Below are 20,701 nucleotides of genomic sequence, written 5' to 3' on the forward strand. Positions count from 1 at the left end.
GTTCTATTTTTTTTTTTTTTTTTTTAGGAATACTGGGCCAAAGGGACGGGGTAATGACCCCACCAACCCTCCTTGAGCACGCTATTGGTGTCATTATACCGGGTTTTACCTTTCAGCCTTTTTACGCAGTACGCAATTACAGTAAAAGCTTTCCAAAGATAATATTTTTATGCTTTTATTAGTTAAAGAACATGTAAACATCAAAAACCTCATGAAATAAAAGGTAAACATCATGCATCTAACCATACGACATTACCAGAACTTCAAAAACCTTTTATGTACAACATTTTTGCTTCATTACTTCTTATGCATCTTACCAACAAGTTATAATTTGTACAGCAAGACTGCTTCCATGCAAAACTAGTTTTATATACACTTCATTTTTGTCACTTAACTGTTCTTGTATTACCAGCATGTTTGTAATTGATACATCGTGATTTTCACCATTCCACAACTGATGAAAGATAAGTTACACGTGCAGCAAGGCAACGTTGCAAATATTAACAAACATGGCAGGAAATGCACAAAGCAAACCACGGCTAGTATTATTTTTGTACGAAAGTTACCATGAAAATAGTATTTAGTGATTTTAAAGAAAAAAACAAACAATTAATGGCGATTCTCCATAACTTCTAAGTTAATTTAGTGTGTTACCATTATGCGTTCCGTGGATACTAAATTAGACACTTGCAAATCAGAGACTCAGAACGAGATATACATACGAGACCGAGACTCTCGATCTCGTTTGATACATTTACGTGCACCAAATTTACTGCAGTGCTATGTGACTGCTTCAGACATGCCAAACTTTCATCTACCTGATTACTTATGTATTAGTCATATATTTTGCTTATTGGTAATGTCGAATTCAATTCCTTACTGGCGATTGTGAGGCTGTGATGCATGGTTGCATATGAATTCAGGATAAAATGCCTTTTGTTAGGCCTCGTAGCGTCGAAGCGAGGCGTCAAACATGAAAGCTTTATTATGTAAAGTTGTTTGCTTTAATTACATCTGTGCCTCGATTGTGCAGCGACACATTTTGTATGTTGTATACACTATAGAGCGTCTCAACCTTAAAAGTCAGTATGGGTTAAATGGAGCGCGACGTTGCCAGATCAACAAACGGAGTCGCATCGTGTCGCTGTTAATCGCTAATGATTGCGACAAATTTACTTCCTTGATATCGTATAGGATATCATCAAAATCTATGTATTTGATGCATTTTGGAAAAAGAAACAATAGTTACCTCAAGATTTGCATGTAAATGTTTATATTTCAACGTAGCTATTTACCATTTTACATTTGCATTATATGTGTAATACACGCAACGTTTGTTACTTCTTTCGTTGAATGTTGTATCCTTTACATAAACAAAAACAAACATTAAGATACATTTTTTACGGAAAATAAAGCACACTGCACTTCCTACGAACCGGGGCAAATGCCTGCAACTGAATTATAACCTTGGTGGCGCGCAATGAATTTGATACGCGAGACAGCCCGCATAAACAAACTACGATTGCGGAATAAATAACGGTGCTGTGGAGTAACAATGCATTCTAAAAACAACTTCAAACAATGGTCAACACTTGTCTCGCTTGGTGTGCACGTGTATCGCGACAAACCGAAAAGTTTCTCCCTAAACCAACTTTTTCGTGTTACGGTCTGATGATTTATACAAAATATCCAATGTGTATATATATATACAGTGGCGGATTAAGCTTCCTCGCCGCCCCTAGGCACAAACTTAATGTGCGCCCTTCTCAAAAGAAAAGTAGCAACTTATTTGCAGTGACCCAGTACGTAAGTTCCGTCTGAATGTGTGATTGAAAATGGTTCCCCAAGGCCCCAACAGATTTCTGCCTTGTTAAGAGTGCCAACTCGCAGTTTTTGTGTTCTTCAGAATTTTCGTGTGATGCTAGAATATTTGAAATGTTTTTCCAGTCTGAAATGCCGTGAGTTGCGATGTTTGTCTTGCCCTTGAACAACCTGCATGATGCACAATAAACGGCACCAGTGCTGCACGAATATACCAAATAATTCCGCAGAATTGATTCTCCATTTACAAGTTTACGAAAAAAACACTATTATTTAAAAATCTTGTCTTACCTGCTATGAGTCTTTGCGATTTAGAAAAATCGTTTTCAGCATTCTGATTAATTCCACGTCTTAGAAGAATGTCAATTGTAGACTCATTCAGACACCACTCGGCAGGATCGTCACTAACGAAATTTGCACTCTCACTGTCACAATCAGGAACTCCTACGAACTGAGGGGACACTATCCCAGGGGCACTTTCTTCCTCCACTAAACCCACAATATTTTCGACATTTTACGTTTCACAGAGTTCACTCGATGTAGCCGCTTCCACTTCAATTTTTGGACTGCTTTCGGAAATCACTTGTTCCTTTCGCCTAAAAAACGTGTCCACTGTACCAAGCTTTTTCTGTAAGGTTGCTTCTCTTTCACGCTTTTCGTTTGCAAGTTTACGATAAGCCACCCCACTTAACTTTGTTCGCTTCATGCTGCCTGCTGCATAAAAAAAAAAATCGCAAACGCACTAGCAACAAACTGAATGCACCAGCCAAAGAATCCAGTAAGAAAAAAACTAGTTGCGGTCCACGCGAAAGGTGCACTCACTCACTCACTCACAGCAGTGTTTATGTGTTTATTTTTTTTTAAGACTGGCATTGTTACAGATGCGAGTTTCAAACAATCAGTCTTCTTTCCTGCCTGCCCATTAACAAATGCTTGGTGGAATATCGAGGGGTATGTATTTACAAAAACAAACCAACAAAGGCTGGGCGGCTTGCATTGTCATTGTAAGCGATAAAAGCCACAGCAAGGGTTAAAAACAAATTGATTGGCGCCTGAAGGAGGCAGAGCAACGAAACATTTCTTGATAACACATAAATCCGATACATCAAGGTTTCTTTCGTATGAAGCGAAAGTGTTGCAAACCATTGATTTGAAACATTGGTTTCATAGGTCTAAATTGTCACTGTGTACGTAAGACAATTTTTATTATTCTTGATATTCTGGAAAAAAGATTTGCCGCCCCCAAGAGTTGCCGCCCCTAGGCACGTGCCTAGTGGGCCTAGTTGGTAATCCGCCACTCTCCTCGTATGTAAATTAATTCACTCAGGCTAAGAATATCATATCTACAAACATCATAGATCCCGTAGAGAAAAAACTGGCGAAGTTGTTGAAGCGGTTTGATATTTATGGCTTTTGAAGTATTTACTAGAAAAAAATTAAGCGTTTTGCAAAATTGCATAATTATGAAAAATTCAGATCACATGAATTTATGATAGGTTATATAATCAGTAAATAGAGCATAAAAACTCTACAGGATAATGATTTCACTGTTTGAAATTTTTTACTTTTACATTTTGTAAATTTTGTAACATCTGGCAACGCAGCGGTGGTAGAGAAGGACAGAGCTATTGGGAAAACTCATGTATTAGAGAGAGAGGGAAGTACTCCATTTACTTCCATACTGACTCTTAAGGCTCCTTCATACATTTGACGAAAGTCGAATCTGAGAAAGAAGAAGAAAAAAAGAGGGTCATATGGGTTGGTTTTTGCGTGGCTTACTCTGTACGTATCTCTGACGTAACAGAGTACGTCACGAGATTGGCAGTCTTCACAGTTCTCTTGGGTCTCAGCTTCTACTGCCTCGTAGAGCTCCGACGCAGTAAATAGTCCCTAACGAACCTACACAAGTTATGTTAAAGAAACAGCCAAATGATTTTAAAAAAGTATAAAAGATTACCTACGCATGGAAACAGATCTTCACATGAGATCGTTGAAGGTAGTCATTCGTTGTTTACTGTTCGCGGCTGACGGGAGAGCAGTTGGGGTGGGGTGGGGTACCTGAGGGGAAACTTACACAATCGCTTGCAAGGGTGGAAGGAGGAGAATTTGTTTGTTGTGAAGCAGTTGACAATCTGGCGGGCAGGCGAGCGAAGAAAGCACATGAATTATCGTTCTTTTAACACGTAACGAATTTTTCATGGATAGTAAAACCGTAATTTGATGACAAAAAATTCTTAAAACATTTATGAAATGGAAGATAGTAATCACAGCCGCGCTTTCATGTCTTGAATCTTGGCTATATCATTATGTGGGAGAGGCAGGAAGGGGAATAGGCACTTTCTCTCTCTCTCTCTCTCTCTCTCTCTCTCTCTCTCTCTCTCTCTCTTTCTCTTTCTCTTTTTAATCTTCCATAAAGAGCAATGAAAGGAAAACCGAAAACTGTTCCTATTTTGTACCTACAGTTCCTAAATAGAAATTACAATTTTTGTAACTATAATTGGCTTACGCAGAATTTTGTCGCGAGGTGTTTCAAGTTTGTTTAGATTTTAGTATTTATAGTAATATAAACAATACATTGTTTTTTGATTGATTGATTGATTTGCTTCGCCTTTTGTTCCACTTTTGGCTAATTTGCAAAGATGGTGATGAGTGGTGATATGATGAAATTGATGAATGAACACTCACATACAACCATGCCCAGGCCAGGATTCCAACCCGGGACCCCTGGCGTCGTAGCGCGATGTGCTAACCACTCCGCCACGGGGACCGGCAATACATTATTTTTATTATAACATTTATTAACAATAGTAATCTAGTAATATGAACTGTTTATATTTTCGCTGGATGTGACACTAATTAGTTTAAAACAGAGCACGAATTAAACATTTCTTCAGCTTGCCCAGTCAGTGATCACAACAGGTTCATTGACCAGACCAGACCAAACATACTCTTTTTAAGAGTATTATACTCTTTTAGAGGTTCATATACTCTATACTCTTTTCAATTTGCAAAAATCCCCAAATATACTCTTTTCCTTGCTATTTAATTTCATTCATTATTTTACGCGTAAAAATGCCTTAAAATCCACAGAACGGAAAACGTCAAGATGTCAACAAACTGAAGTATTTACTCCTTGACTCAAGACTTTCCTATGAACAATTTCAAGAGTCATTTTCATATTCCATCAACAAGCAAAACATATTTCAAATTCATTGGAATTTAATGATAATGATTAGGGCTGAGCCGATACCATTTTGAACCGATTCTCTTACCAATTCCCACCGATAGTGTAAAATAAAAAGGAAGTTTTAATTTTGCATAATTTTCAGGATAAGTAAGACTGTCAAGAAGTCGCACGGGATTTTTGCGGACCCCGTGAAAGACCAAAATGCCGGAAAGTATCGGCTGGTATCGGTAGCTGAATCCCAACCGATACTTTCCGATACCGATACATCGGCATCGGTATCGGCTCAGCCCTAATAATGATATTTTTGAAACTTACTGTGTAATTTCAAAAGCCGTTGAAAAACATCTTGAAGATTGGGGGGAAAGAAAAGAATCAATGATGTGGAGGTGGAGGTCAGTGTGCAAAGATTTAGTACAGGCTGGGTCAAATTTAAAAGTGATTGTGCCTCTTATAAAATTCTTGTTTACTCTGCCTGGTACAGATGTTGGTTGTGAAAGACTCTTCAGTGTTATTAAAACTTATTGGCGAGAGGAAAAAAGTACACTCCTGGTGTCAACACTCGAACAAGTAATGGAAGTGAAATTCAATGTGGACATGACCTGTGAAGAGTTTGGACTGGCAATAAAGGACGACTTAAACATACTCAAGAAAGCAAAATCATCCCAGAAGTATGAACGATGGTGTCATTGGTGAGAAAGTATTTGAAATTAGCTAATTACATTGGACCCATAAAATTTAAATCTGTAGAGTGTAGGCCTATTTTATAGGGGCTATAATACAAGCAATAACAAATAGCCACCCTTATTTTAGTTTTCTTTTTGTTTTGTGCATGCGCACCTTCAACCTATAGACTATACTCTTTTTGGTCAACAAATATCTGGTCATCGAATGCTGTGATATTTCATCTGGGTGCGTTTGTTTGTGTAGTTTTATTTTCGCTCGCTGTGTTGTGTTCGTGATAGCTCTTACACCTCGTAATAAACCGTTTCGAAGTGGAACAAAGAAAATTCTGCACAATCAGTGGCATATCCAGAAATGTTTCGGGGGGGGGGGGGGTATGAACGAAATGTCTACAAATAATAATAATAATAATAATATTTTAATTGAATTAAAGTAATACTAATTTCAATATATAAATTAATATATTATTATTACGTGACTAGGTAAAGAGGCAAACAGTGTATATTCATTCTGTAGTTTACCTGTAGTTAAAAGTAGAAACATTTACTTAAGAACAAGTGCCTCGCAATTAAATTAATGTAAAATAGAAGAAGAATTGAATACTATTGCATAACGAAATAAATGTTAGATACAGTGAAGTTTCTGATTAATATTGTATACATATTGTTATGAGTTGTAGTATGCATAAACCTTCTTTCTAATATCATTCAAAGCCGTACGATCCCAATATAATCCTTGCCATCCAATAAATTCACTAATGCTAAACGAGTATTGTTATTATTTTATTACTTGGTAATCTTTTCGTTTGCCCTAAATAAATACTTTATGTCTTTCAAAGCCGTATGATGTCAATCCTAATCATTGCCTTCCAATATATTCAGAGTAAAAATAGTAGTACTTGATAAGTATTTCAGGTGCTATACTTCAACGCCGTATTATATTTATAGCTATAATCCTTCCATTCCAATACGCGTTCAGAGGAAATTATCCATCGAATATGAAAAAATTGCTAAAGGAGTATATTTACATTATTTAATTTTAGTACTGCATAGTCCTTTCCGGGAGGGTCCGGACCCCCAGCAAACTTGTTCTACGTATTATAGCGTAATATTTGCCAAGGAGACAGATTTAATTGAATTACTCAAAATAACGTTACTGGTTTACGTACGTACAATGTAAACGTCTAATGGAAAGCGATAAATAAACGGATAGGTATTATTCATTCTGAACCCTTCCACAATACGTGAACGTCTGTGTAGTTATTTTGCCGGCGATTTTGTAGCGCTTGAAACTTCATTGTTGTTTCTGCAGCAGACGATTTTCTCGGAGCCCACTTCTTGCACCAAACCTCTTTGCTTGCTGCCGTCACCCATATTTTGCAATTGAACACGTCCAGTTGACGCATGCACACTTCCCTGCCACTTGCGATCGTGTTTTGTCTTCACGAGCTATTTTGTTGTATCCCTCCGCGTTCTACTGTGGGTGGGGTTTAGAATGCTTCTAACTATCTGCACGAGGTGTCGCCACAGTGCAGGGACACTTTTACGTATTGCAAGGGTTTCGTTTTCCTCAAACAGTCTCAAAATAGGAAAACTGACTTCTACAGTGATGATGTTAATGTCAAGTACAATGAACATTGCACGTCCCCAACAAAACAGTTTTCCATAAGCTTGTGTGGTTAACGAGATAATTGCATGTGAAAATTACGGTTTTCCCCATTTTTATGCCCAATTTACTTATTAAGCAGGGTCTTTTTTTAAATTTCTGCTTTGTAGGAATCACGCAGCCATATTTTCTGAAGGATAGAAAACAAACCCCGAGATCTTATCTTTTCTCGTAACTGAAAAATCTGTTTAAAACGGAACGTCTGCACTGCGCGTTTTCGTCAATGTATGAAGGAGCCTTAAGGTTGAGACACTCTATAGATATTTAAAGAAATGAGACGAATATCTTTAAATCGGGACAAGACTGTGAACGAGACAGGCATTCGCAACCCCAGACGATAAACAGTGCCAAGTCTCGTCTTGTCTCAATACCAACCCTAAATATGAACGCCACTTCTATTTTGCTCAGCGGTGTAGTCGCAATTCACTGAAAACTTTTGGGATGTGAAATTTAGAAAGGTCACATGCGTCCCAATTATTGACGAAACGTCCAGACTTGTCACAAAATGACAGACACGGCTCAACATTTATTTCCCCAGTGGCCCGACGCAGAGAAAATAATGAAAAATGTATGATCGACGTATTTGTTCTACAACGAGTCCAAAAACGTCTCTCTATAATATAGCCACGGCTCCGTTCGCTGCAAGCATTCCTCCTGCACGCTATACCTCTAGGCCAGAAGTGCCTTCTTTTTCACGGAACCACCCCCTGTCTCTTCCGCTATGATTATAAAGGCACACTGCACGGTTACTCACCAATCAGACGACGAGAGGTTTCCCACTGCACGAACGCGACCGACGTAGCCTTCTGCCTCGCTCACTCCCTCAATTCCGCTACTGCTCGATCTACACTCAGCATGTGCATATCAGAGCGTTCTTTCACAAATTAGGCCAGTTACCCAGGCCTGGTGTGGTTAATGTTTTCTATGTTAAAGCTTACTGCGTAAGCAGTAGATAGATTGCAGAAGAAATACACTATTTCTTCTGTGGTGATACTAAGCCGGTAAATAATAGAAAAGCTGGAACGCCTAGATATGCGTATAGTCGATGCGCTAGCTACGTTAACGACCGGCTGGCTTTGAAGTCCACGGAGCGCGCCCACCAGCTGCAACAATCACATTCAACTCATAGTGTTGCCGCGCATCTACTCCACGCCACCTTGCCCCTCCGCGCACAAGCACCTTCCCACAGTCTCCACATTGAAGTTGCAAAGTACGGCAACAGAGTTTCTGCAGTCATGTGACTGAGACTCCACGTGGAGTACACAAACAGAACGACAGCTGCGCCCATTGGCTGAAGGTTGAGTGTGATTGGACGAAAACAACTCGCCCGCTATTTATCTCCACGACGTTCGTGGCGGCGGCTTTCTACAGTTCTTCGACGTTAACGAAGTAAACGCGTGGACTATAATGGCAGTGCAAATTGATAATAAAAACACCAGAATAACAACTTTGTACAGCCATGGACACTTCTGAGTTGTAATGATCCCATTGTCTTTCAGTGAAATTGTAACAACGTAGAATTGTCCGTGACTGTACAATATCTTTCTATCAATAAATTATATATTTGAATCTTTATTGTCTCGCAGAGATCAAAAGGTACAGATTGTTGATTGATTGATTGATTGATTTAGTTTATGTTACTTCGCGTTTTGTGCCTCATGGCTAATTTGTGAAGATGGGGATGAGTGATGAAATGATGAAATTGATGAATGGACATTCACAAACAACCAAGCCCGAGTGGGATTCGAACCCGGGACCTTTGGCGTCGCAGCACCAAGATTGTTAAGTTTGTGTTGTTTGACCCAAGCACCACACTTACCTTACTCTTACTTCACTATATCAGTGGTAGCAGATATGTTGATATCTGTGACCGAACAACACGAATGCAACGACTGCATTATCTCGGAAAGTTCAAGGCCTGATGAATGCTTGGCTTAGAGACGTTTCCGAGGTGCTTCAGTTCTTATAACTTTCTGAGATATTGTCGTTGCTTTCGTGTTGTTTCTTTCTCATGTGTCAATACGAGTATCTTAAAACAATGATGGGTGCAACGAATGGCTGGAGAGAGAGGGTTCATTGACACTTGTGCTTCCTTGCTTGTGCATTATCTCCATTGCTCTTTAATTTTGCCTTAGTATATGCTGTAAGGAAGGTAAAAGAAACTAAAGAAGGACTAAATTTAAATGGTGTGACTCAGTTGTTAGCATATGCAGATGATGTAGACTTATTAGGGGATGATATAAATACAATTAAGAATAATGCTAAAATATTTCTCAAAACTGCTAAAAAGATAGGTTTGGAAGTTAACAAAGAGAAAACTAAGTATATGCTTACAGGCCGAAACCATGTGTTAGGTAATAATCAAAATCTAATTATTGATAACAACTCGTTTGAACCAGTTTCCAAATTCAAATACTTAGGAGTAATATTAACAAATGAAAATTATATTAAAGAGGAAATAAAAAGTAGTGTTAATTCATAAACTTTTGTCTTCTCGTTTAATATCTAAGAAACTAAAAGTTAAAATATACAAAACAGTAATTTTGCCTGTAGTTTTATATGGATGTGAAACTTGGTCTCTTACATTGAAAGAGTATTTGAAAATATGATCCTTAGGAAAATCTTTGGACCTAAAAGGGATGAGGACACAGGTGAGTGGAGAAGGTTACATAATTTGGAACTACATAATTTGTATTCATGTCCAGATATTATTAGAATGATTAAATCAAGAAGACTTTGATGGGCAGGCCATGTGGCACGAATGGGAGAGGAAAGAGAAATTTACAGGATTCTGGTTGGGAAACCTGATGGTAAGAGACCTGTAGGAAGGCCAAGACGAAGATGGGGGTATAACGTTGAGATGAACATAAAGGAAATTGGTAGGGATGGAAAAGTTGGAATCATCTTGCCCAGGAGAGGGACAGATGGAAGGCTCGGGTTGCTGCAGCCATACACTTTCGGGTTTAAGAAGGCTAGGGAGTTAGTTATGTGCATGTGTATCTGCAATCTGTGGCGCAAGGCCGCTCATAACGACAGAGAAGCGAGTGGGTGCAGCTAGCAGTGCGCGCTACTGAAAACGACTGATAGCTGAAGCCGTGTTTTCACCTCCATGCATTCAGTTTCCCCTCTCACGAGTTCATTGGTCAAGCCCTCTGTAGTCACTACTTGCGCAGAGGACTTGTTTTCGTTATCATGCTCCAGAGACTCCCGGAACTTGCTGTAGGCGCCCCATTACCTCTCAAAGGGATTGGTTGCATGGTTCCGACCGAACATTTTCATTGTCGCACACTTCAGAAAACGGCAGAGCAAACAACTTCATGGAAGTAAGTGTAAGTGGCGACATAGGAGACGAGTTTCACCGTCCACCGATTCGAACCACATCGTTTTGTTTCTTTCGGCCGAAGTCGCCGGAAGTGTAGTGCCGTACCTCTTTTGTGTGCGTCACAATAATGAGGAATGAGGACTCCACGATATCGTAATTGAAACATAGCTTTGTAATCAAGGGGTCCCAGGTTCGATACCCAGTGGAGGCACATAGTGGTTCTGATCTCAGGGTTGTTAAAGGTACAGGAATTATAAATAAATTCAATTCCGGTCCAGGAGAGAAAATCCGCAAGCGTAAATGGGTTCTGGACCGTAAAGAAACTTTTTTATCTGTAAAGTATTTCAATTCGGTCCAAAAACCTTTTTTCCAGATCAATTTAAATACGGTCCTGGAACTTTTTTTTCAATGATACAATACGCAACTTGTACCGGATTTAAATTATGCGGGGAAAAAAGATGCGGTCCTGCAACGAACCTCATTAGAACCCATTAGAATGCATGGGTTTCTGGGCCTTTAAGAACCGTGGTTTATACTGTAGGTCCACTTCCGATTAGCCTTTCTGTGCATAAAGTGGACTTGAAAATAAACTCAAACACACAAGCAAATAGTGGACAATGAAAATATTATTAGCTTGGTTTATGATTGATTTTCTTCCACTTTTTGTCAACAGAAAAAAACATATGCCCAGGATAGAACGCAAACTGGCTGTAAGTCCAGACACAAGAGTCTCGTTAGTCTGAGGAATGCAGCCCAGGGTTGACATGTGTCGTTTGGGTGACTTCCAAAAAGGACACGCCTTACACCCCAGACTTGGTTTACGAGCATAAACCATTAGACACACATCAATCAACAACCATTACACTCGGGAGCCACGAAACTGTGGCTTACAGTTACAGGGGAATTACATGTCACTAACTACAATTTTTCGTTAATTAAAATACGACCAAATAGAAAAAAAAACTTTCCAATCAACCCACTCGTTTCACGCTCTCCAATAAAAGGAATCCCAACAGTGGCAACCCTGAAAAAGAATCTCTCAATATATTGAATAACATAGAAAATGCTTGGCTTGGAGACGTGTCCGAGGTTTTTCTACTGTAACAATTTCGGATTCAATGTGGGTGTTTGGAGATTGGCAATATCTAGTAGTATTACATCTACTAGTGATGTGGCAAAGTCAATGAGGCGTTTCGTTCAAACAACATAAACTTAACAATACATATCTTCTAAAGGTTTGATTTTCCGAGACAGAAAATATGGAAATCTGTAAAGCACCTGATCAAAAGGCTTTATAATATACAGGTTGTCCCAAAAGTAACGATTCATTTTCATGAAAAGCACGTTTAATAATAGAAACGTCTACGTATATACATACAAAGGGTACATTTGAGGCATCAATAATGTTCAACGTTGCTACCCTGTATGTCAACGCACAGAGACCAACATCCACCGTAGCACCGAACACTCTCTGGAGTTGATCAGGTGTGATGCTGTTGCCCGCCTCCACAATGCTTCCACGCAGCTGATCCAGGTTTGTTGATTGATTTGGTTTTTCTAAGTCCACTTTATGCACAGGAAGGCTAATCGGGACTGTACCTACAGTTTAAAGTGGGATCCGAACCATTTGTGCCTCCACCAGGTGATTCAGGCTTGTGATTTTAACCCTGTACACAAGAGACTTGATATAACCCCTCGCGAAGAAGTTTAAGGGTGTAAGGTCAGGTGACCTCGGAGTCCAGTAACGCGGTGAACCTCTACCGATCCACCGTCCCAGGAATTTGCGGTTGAGGTAATTGCGAACAACGAGAGCAAAGCGGGGAGGTGCCCCGTCCTGCTGGAGGTTGTCTAACAGGTTTTTATTTTACACAGCCTACAGAAGGTCATCACACATTTCAGTATGGGCTACGTAATCTTCCTCCTCCAGGTGATGCATTACCTGGGTGTGATACACCTTCTTCTTCAGAGTAAAACGAAGAGCACGCCAAACACTGGCTCGTGGAATGTTCAGCTCACGGCTCAGCCGACGAACGGGTGCACGTGGGCTCCTTTCAACGGCCTCACGTAGCTCCGGACTGTCCCTTCAGAGGTCGTCCAAGACGTTTCTCAATACGCAACGCTACCAGTTCGTCCGAATTTGTTCACAAGAGACCTGATATTGGTCCTTGTTGGTGGCACTTTTCCATATCTTCGATGGTACAGCTCACGCACCTCCTCGAATGTATTTCCACCAAGTTTCCAGAAAACAATGGCTATTCTTGCTTCTACAGAGAGCATCTCTTCAAACACATGTGAAAGAAAGCAATACATTACTGGTTTTATAAAAATGAGTCGTTACTTTTGGGACACCCTGTATAATTAATTATAAGCCTAATGCTTGCATGATCTTTATTTGCCCCATCTGTTGGCCTCTTTACCTTAACATCGAACCTGTTGTTAAGCAGAAAATACTACATGTCTAAGGACAAAGGAGCTAATAAATAATACTTTCTTTAAAGTATAAAGTATCGCCAACCTATGAAGAGTTCTTAAGTACCGTTAACATAAATGTAATTCCAATTGTTTTAACGTTTACACCTCTTTTAAAATTTCGTACACCACTCTGTGTGTGTGCTTTACTTCGCTAGGTCAGTGATCCGATCTCATCTTCCTGCTGACTTCTGATATTGACCCGGCGCGAAAGTTTCAAAATCCAATTTACAAGATCAACACTCGGGGTACGAAAAGATCATACGGGAAGACTGGAAGGGAGTTTCAAGTGGCAAGAACTTTTTTGTGCTTTTGGGAGCCAATATCACACCCCGAAATGAGCAGATCGTGTAATCTAATTTGAACAGTGTTATTTTGATTCTGAAATGTATATAAAATCTCTAGTGCTGTCAAAAAGTATTCGGTGTTGTTTACACGAAATTTTTAATCTGAATGTCCTTGAATATAGAAGTATCAATGACTAAGCTATCGAGCATATGGAGTATCAACAGTTTACGTACTGAATATGTGGAATGCCAGTACACCCTCGAATGCCTTTTTTCAGACTAACGATGCTCTGGCGTGTGGACCCATAGCCAGTATAATCTTTTTATAAACTCTGATCCGTATATCAAATTCGCACCTTTAAAGTCGAAATCACATTTCCAAACTTCAATTATTTCCTTCATGAAGGGAATTCCTCTTAAACTTTGACCCGTGTTGTGAATATGCATTTGTGATCTAAATCGCAGCTCCAACTTGCTATTATTTCCTTCAGGAAGAGAATTCCTCGTTCCGCTACCCTGGCCAGAAGGTTGAGGATTGCACAAAGCGACAGCTGTGACGCTGATAGCTACGCGGAAGTCCAGAGAGAGAAGTTGGTGCTACAGAGACTAACACCTGAGTAATACCTTGTCACGGCAAGATGCAGCGAACCTCTTAGGAAAACATGAGGCAAACACGAAAACATGTTATTCGCTTCTGGGGCGTTTCCACATAAAGCTTTTTTCTTGTTTCTGGCACGCGATTCTAGCTAGCCTCTTTCCTGTTGCCGACTGTCGCGATTTTTTTTTATTCCTTGGCCATATTTGTATATTTCTTGATTTGTTTTATTTTGCTTTGGGTCATATCAGATTATCTAAATGACCCAGAGTATACGCCGCTGCCTTTAGTATACTTTAATACTGCTTTATTAATTGAAGACTAAAATTGGTAAACGCTGTAAGTGCCACAATAATTCAAACACCGTTTTCCACCTTAAACTGTGCAATGTGCCATGCTTTATAATGTGGTAAACGTGAAATGTGGCTGGTAGCCCTCTAAGTAGTTCAAAGGGCGTGTAAAGAGGTCACTAGTGTGCACGTTCTTACGGGCTGATGTGCGGAACGATGCGATTTCCCAACACTTTCGTTTTTGGTACTTACAACTTTTGCCACTTTTAGTACTCAATTCCATATGAAGCATCCAAACTACCCAACAGTTATAATCGCTATTTTGATACTGCTTAGTTGATTCCATATGGAGCATCTAAACAACACAACAGTTATAATCGCTTTACTATGTTTTGATACTGCTTGGTTGATTCCATGCGAAGCATCCAACCTACCCAACAGTTATCATCGCTTTAATATTTTGAAACTGCTTGGTTGATTCGTTGTGGTGCATCCAAACCACCCAAAAGTTATCATCGCTTTAATATTTTGAGAATGCTTGGTTGATTCGTTGTGGTGCATCCAAACCACCCATCAGTTATAATCGCTATTTTGATACTGCTTGGTTGATTCCACGTGGAGCATCCAAATCATCCAACAGTTATCAAGGTGTTTTCATTCAGATATTTCTTTACGTGGTGCAACTGTCGCTGTACAAATAGGATTCAAAAATCTGCAGTGCACTGGCGGACCAGAACTGTTATTCAAAAAGTTGTCATTCCTACAGATTTCCCAACCAATGAAGCCAGCTCCTGGTAAAGGTTGATTTCTTCATAGTGTTCCATTGTAAGTTGTTGATTTTACTGCAAAATGGCTTCTCTTTCGTGTCTATAACGTTGCCCGCACATCACATAATAAATATTTGCTTGCGGCAAACCAAAAGGGCACCTTCATTGGTCTGGTGCGAGGAGGAAAGGGTTGGGATGAGGGTTACGTTTGCGAATAGTCAATCATCTGGATTCGATTTCCAATTTGAGTCTTCTCAAAGAGAAGATAGACCGTTTTGCGAACGTTTGAAGCATTTCGATGGAGTTCGATTTGCGTCTGGAACCAGCCTCCAGTTATAAATGGCTTTCAAACCTCTCCGAGACAGCGTCATATCCTATTTATCGATTCACTCAGCATCTTTCCCGGTTTCTTTAATACATTTTCATTCGCGTGTTTGCCTCGCCTCGAGAAATTCCAATAGCAGCCTTTGGAACCATTTTTATGTAAAGGTGGGTTTGCAGTAGTTCGTTTGTTTTAAGCCCACTTCATGCTCAGATATGCTAATCGGGACTGGGCCTGCTGTTTACAGTGAGCTTCGAAGCACTATTTGTCTCCACTGGGGTTCGAACTTCGGTCCCCTTGATTACAAGGCAACGTTACCACTACACCATGGAGAAGTTCTCGGTAGAGATATGGACAGAAAGGGAAAGGGTGGGGAAAGAGAAATGCAGAATGAAAGAGAAAATGGAAAAAGAGAAAGAAATATGTAAAGAAAAATAATGAATGAAAGAGAGAGACAAAATCATGGAGAAAGAAAAGAGAAGAAAGAAGACAGCGAAGGAGAGAATGAGAGAGGGAGAGAGAGGTTTCTTTTAAGACAACTTTATGCTCAGATAGGTATGAGTCTTAGGAATCATCTACTTCTTGTGTGTTATAAGTGTCGTCCAGGACCATTCTCCTACAATACTATACGGGCAAATTCGGCTGGTGAGCCCCGATTGGTTGAAAATGAGACAAGGGGGATTACTTAACTTTTCAGTTTTAGGTCCAATAACTTGCTTGCGTAGCCAAAATAAATTTGTTGAGGAAAAACAACTTCATTGTGCCAAGGAAAATATCACAAAGTGGGCATTCTCTTTTTCCTCAATTTGTTTTTTAGCTTTTATATTCCTCAAGTTATCTTCCAACTTTCTGTTCTGCGGCACTTTCACAACGCAAGAGGGCGTTAGAGTCACCAAGAGAGATTTTCTGCGGAGAGAACGACGTGGCGAGGTGGGGAAATTGAATTGGAGCCCGTCTTTGTATTCTAGACTCAATTTTTCTCTCCAAGACGAGACCGCAAGTCAAGAATTCCCACAACAATGTCTGCGAATGCTAGCACTTTATTCTAATTCCAGTCTCATTTCGAATACGTTGGGTGGAACATTTCTGAAACCCAAAATGGCACAAATTCGTTAAGGATAATGCGAGCGGTAAGATTACGCTGTATTGTTATAAAAATGGCCAGGAGATGGCAGTATTGTTCAATTTTATGTTACGGTAAAGAATCCACATTTCTTCGAGTAACAGCTTTTGCTGTAGAAGACCGTTTATTAAAGAATTATCATTTTACATAAATCACTGCGTTATTTTCAAGATAAAATAATTATTTTTGAAATATGTTGCATAACGTCTGAATTTATCATACCATAATAACGGAAAAAATATGTTAATATTGAGATCATTGTTTGTTCCGGAAGTAATGAGTAATTCTGGAAATATAATTTATTCAAACTAGGTTCATATACATTTAGTGTGCTTCAAAGTGGGACCCTTGAGTATCAATACAATGTTTCAGCGTTGCTGCCACTCTTCGTGGCAACGTAGGAAGTCTTGACCCGAGATGTCTTTCAGAGTACTCATCGCAGCTGCTTAGCCCTTCCAATAGTCCCAAAATGGCATCATTTCAGCTTCAGGAACAAAAAGAAGTCGTTCGGGGCCAGAAAGTGGATGTATGGTGGTTGGGAAGCGTTGCCACATTTTTCTTAGTCAGAATTTCCCTAACTTTCAGCAATGAGATGGCTGCGATCTCTGGACGGACATGCACATTATAATGTTAATTTATCTCTTCTCAAAAGAGAGTAGATTTTCTTGTAAATATACGAGGTGGTATCAAAAAGTTTTTCTTGTTGAGGTATAATTTTTTAATAATAGAAATATTGAAACAATGAATATACATATAGTTTGCGTCTAGTGTCCTCTACCCAGAGATACCCTTACACATAGTTCCCATCACGTTCGATGTATTTGTGCCAGTGTTTTATCCAGCCCTTAAAACCACGTTGGAAATTTTCCACCGTTTAGAGCTGTTTTAACCTCCTGTAGGTCATCGAATCTCATGCCACGATGTGTGGGGGGGGGGGCGCCTAACCACACATCCCCTAAATGTGCCTTCATGGTACGGTGCTATATGCACGGGGAACTTTACCTTACATACCTCATTGCACGTAGATCAAACACCTTCTTGGACAAGCGTCGTATTTCATCCTTTCGTGATTTCATTATGCTTGGTAGGTGTAAATCAGTGAGCCTAAATACACTACAATTATCCTAACAACGAAAGCATTTAACTTAACGTCAGTTGACGAAATAAGGCGCTTGGCAGAGAAGGTGCTTGACTTACGTGCGATACGTAGCCTAAGACATATGTACTAGAGATCATGCCTTTTTTTTAAGATTTAAAGTTTCTAAGAAAATTGAAACAACGAATGTAGTGTGGCCGCGGTGGCTTAGTCGGTAACGCGTCTGACTACCATGCTAAAGGACACGGGTTCGATCCCCGGCCGGTTTAAATTCGGGAACTTTCTAACGTAGGAAGCGGCCCCAACGCCCACCCAGCGTCGAATGACGGGTACCTGGAGGAAACCCAGGGGGGTAAAGGCGGTCAGGGGCGTGATGCTGATCACATCACCCCCACTCACGACCGGATCAAGAAAGTGTGGAGCGTTACCCCACACCCCCTATACGCCTTCATAGCGTGGTGCTATGCACAGGGGAGCACTTTTATCTTTTTTTTATGAATGTAGAGTAAATATTTTGGATGATCCAAAATGAGAACATATCCTTGAAAACTGGAACATCTTCATGCTCCAACCTGTCAGAAAGCAAAGTAAATCAGAAATTCCATATTTATTGCGCAATAAGAGTGTCGTACTTTTACAGGCCTAAAACACAATTTCGTGTAAACTTTAAGCAAGAAGAATGCATGCAGTTATGAAAAATATATCAGTCAAACAATGTAATGCTACTTACACAGGATAGTGGGGGTCCTCTACACAAAAGCTGAGATTGTAGTGAGCTTTGTTCCCGAAAGCACACTCCGGTGTTAGGGTGGGATCGTACTGGTATGGCTGAAAAGAAAAATACAATGATAATGCAACTTTTGGAAGTTATGATAAACAAATTACTTTACTGTGATTACGTAAATGCTACCAAAAGTTTTGCGTTTTCTAAGCAAAGGTTGTGTTCCGCTTATCTTTTACTTAGCGTTTCGAACTCTGTGGGTTAATTACGTTTAAGAGAATGAATTGACGCAATAGAACCAATCTAGAATCCCTTGAAATGCTATTTGTTTAGGGAGCTTTCAGACCAAAGCGAGAATTTTCTTGATTTTCATTTTTAAGTCCACTAAAAAGTTAATTGGGACTAGGACTACAGTTCAAAATGGGATCTGAACCATCATGTGCCTCCACGGTATCGAATCCGGGTCTTCTTGATTACAAGGCGGCGACGTTTGCACTACGCCAGAGAGAAGGCAACCCGTTGGTTGGGAAACAAACTATCAGAAATATATGCAATCTTCGTAGCAAAGGATACGACAAGGTGCACGTTTCCTCAATATCGTGTATCGTATTGAGGTTGGGTTTGTGTTTGTAAGTCCGCATTATGCACAGTAAGGCTAATCAGAACTGGGCCTACAGTTTGTAGTGGGATCCGAACTACGATGTGTCTCTACCGGATATCGACCCCGGGACCCCTTGATTGCAAGGCGATAACGTTACAAACACGCCATCGGGGAATCCTTGAATATCGTGCATCGTGTCGCGTCGGTCGGATGATGGCGCATGTGCAGAATGAATGGAGCCCTGATGGAACTAAGATTCTATTAATACAATCAACAGTATCCGACACAATAATAGTTTCTACGAGGGAGCATTCAGACCGACAGGAGAATGGCCACTCCAGTATATATATAAAAAAAAAAAAACATTCACCGCACATGCGTGTCTACCAGACCGAGGCGACACGACTGTTGGGAAAATGACCCAGTCCGCGTGACACGTGCAACTACTCCTGTCTTTTCGCTACGATAGGTTGTCTTTCTTTTCCTCTGGAGGTTCGTTACGACGTGGGATGTGTCGCTTCGGTTTGAAAACTCCCTAAGGAATAGTTCCTCAGAATGATAACAGATGCTGCTGCAGTCAAGTCTAAAGTAGACATGTATTTTGACCCTTAAAAATAGTAGATATTTATAATAATACCAATTAAATTAATTATTTTGATACACCACTAGAATGGACATAGTTCAACATTACGAATATTTTAAAAACGTTTTCGAATATTATCATTAATACAGGATACCCACAGCCCAGATTTTATCAAAATGCTCTAAGATTATTTTCTATTACTATTGACTTCAAATTAAGGGTATTGATAATATACTCACTTTTAATGAAGGATAGTAGTAATGTTCTTCGTGCGGTCCGTAGAATAAAGGGTATTCCTGAAATAAAATAACTTTAGACGTAAACTAGGCTTATTTGTTATTTTTGTTCATTCATAAATTATTTTCCACCTTCGCATTTTTTTACTATCGTAAAAAAATCTGAAGTTAATATATATATTAATAATAGGGTAAAGACCCCGAATATGAGGATAGGCACCTAAAATGAGACCCCCATGTATCTCGTAAACAAAGAGCTGCACCCTAGCGGAAAGAAGCTGAAACAGAAGAAGGAATCGCGCCATAGCACTGGAAGTCACGTGAGCTTCTTGTGTGTAGAGTTGGATTCGCAGCGAATGTGAAAAAGAATGCGTGCTCGTGGAAATTTTGCTGCAGTTTGGAAATTAGCTGCTGAAAATGGATAAGGTAATTTCTTACTGATCCCCTTTTTACAGTGTTTCGTAGTGGTGAGTGTGTGTGTTGTACCATGTAATTAGTTGCTAGTTTTCGTCCACTTGTAAGAGAGATAGCGTTGTTCATTTGTTTACCCTGCGAAGGTCCTATTATGAGACCTGGAAGAGGTTCAATATATGAGACCGGTCTCATAATAGGACTACCATAATAATGAAGGGTCTCATATTAGGAGTCACAAAATATATCTAATATTTTACGTTGATTTTCATCATTGGTTTTCCTAAATTGGGAGTTACGTTGCAATTATGTTACCAAGAACCTGTGCTTCTGGTTTTAGACGGTCACTACTCCCACGTAAGAAATATAGCAGTGATTGAAAAAGCGAAAGAACACAATGTTTCTATTATCTGTTTACCGCCACACTCGACGCATAAAATGCTGCCTCTAGGCGTAGGTTTCATGTTTCCCTTCAAAACATTTTTTCGCGCAAGAAGTTGAAACATGGTTGCATCAGAGTCCAG

The 20,701-nt window shown here is 39.8% G+C and overlaps 1 protein-coding gene and 1 long non-coding RNA gene across 3 annotated transcripts in view; one reads left to right on the forward strand and one right to left on the reverse strand.

The window, feature by feature from the left end:
* LOC146003751 (uncharacterized) overlaps positions 1 to 20,701 on the reverse strand; it is a 138,294-nt gene that overhangs the window by 52,409 nt on the left and 65,184 nt on the right. For both annotated transcript variants that reach the window (XM_083142158.1, XM_083142157.1), the window contains 2 exons: positions 19,770 to 19,826; positions 18,356 to 18,453 (listed from right to left, as the gene is read on the reverse strand). In XM_083142158.1, coding sequence (XP_082998284.1) covers positions 18,356 to 18,453; positions 19,770 to 19,826 — 155 coding nt within the window. The remainder of the gene's footprint in view (positions 1 to 18,355; positions 18,454 to 19,769; positions 19,827 to 20,701) is intronic.
* The window catches only part of LOC146003752 (uncharacterized), a 434,112-nt gene that overhangs the window by 11,392 nt on the left and 402,019 nt on the right, over positions 1 to 20,701 (forward strand). The window lies entirely within an intron of this gene.

The sequence above is a fragment of the Lepisma saccharinum genome, chromosome 20 (assembly GCF_977018435.1).
Source record: "Lepisma saccharinum chromosome 20, izLepSacc3.1, whole genome shotgun sequence".
Classification (NCBI taxonomy): domain Eukaryota; kingdom Metazoa; phylum Arthropoda; class Insecta; order Zygentoma; family Lepismatidae; genus Lepisma; species Lepisma saccharinum.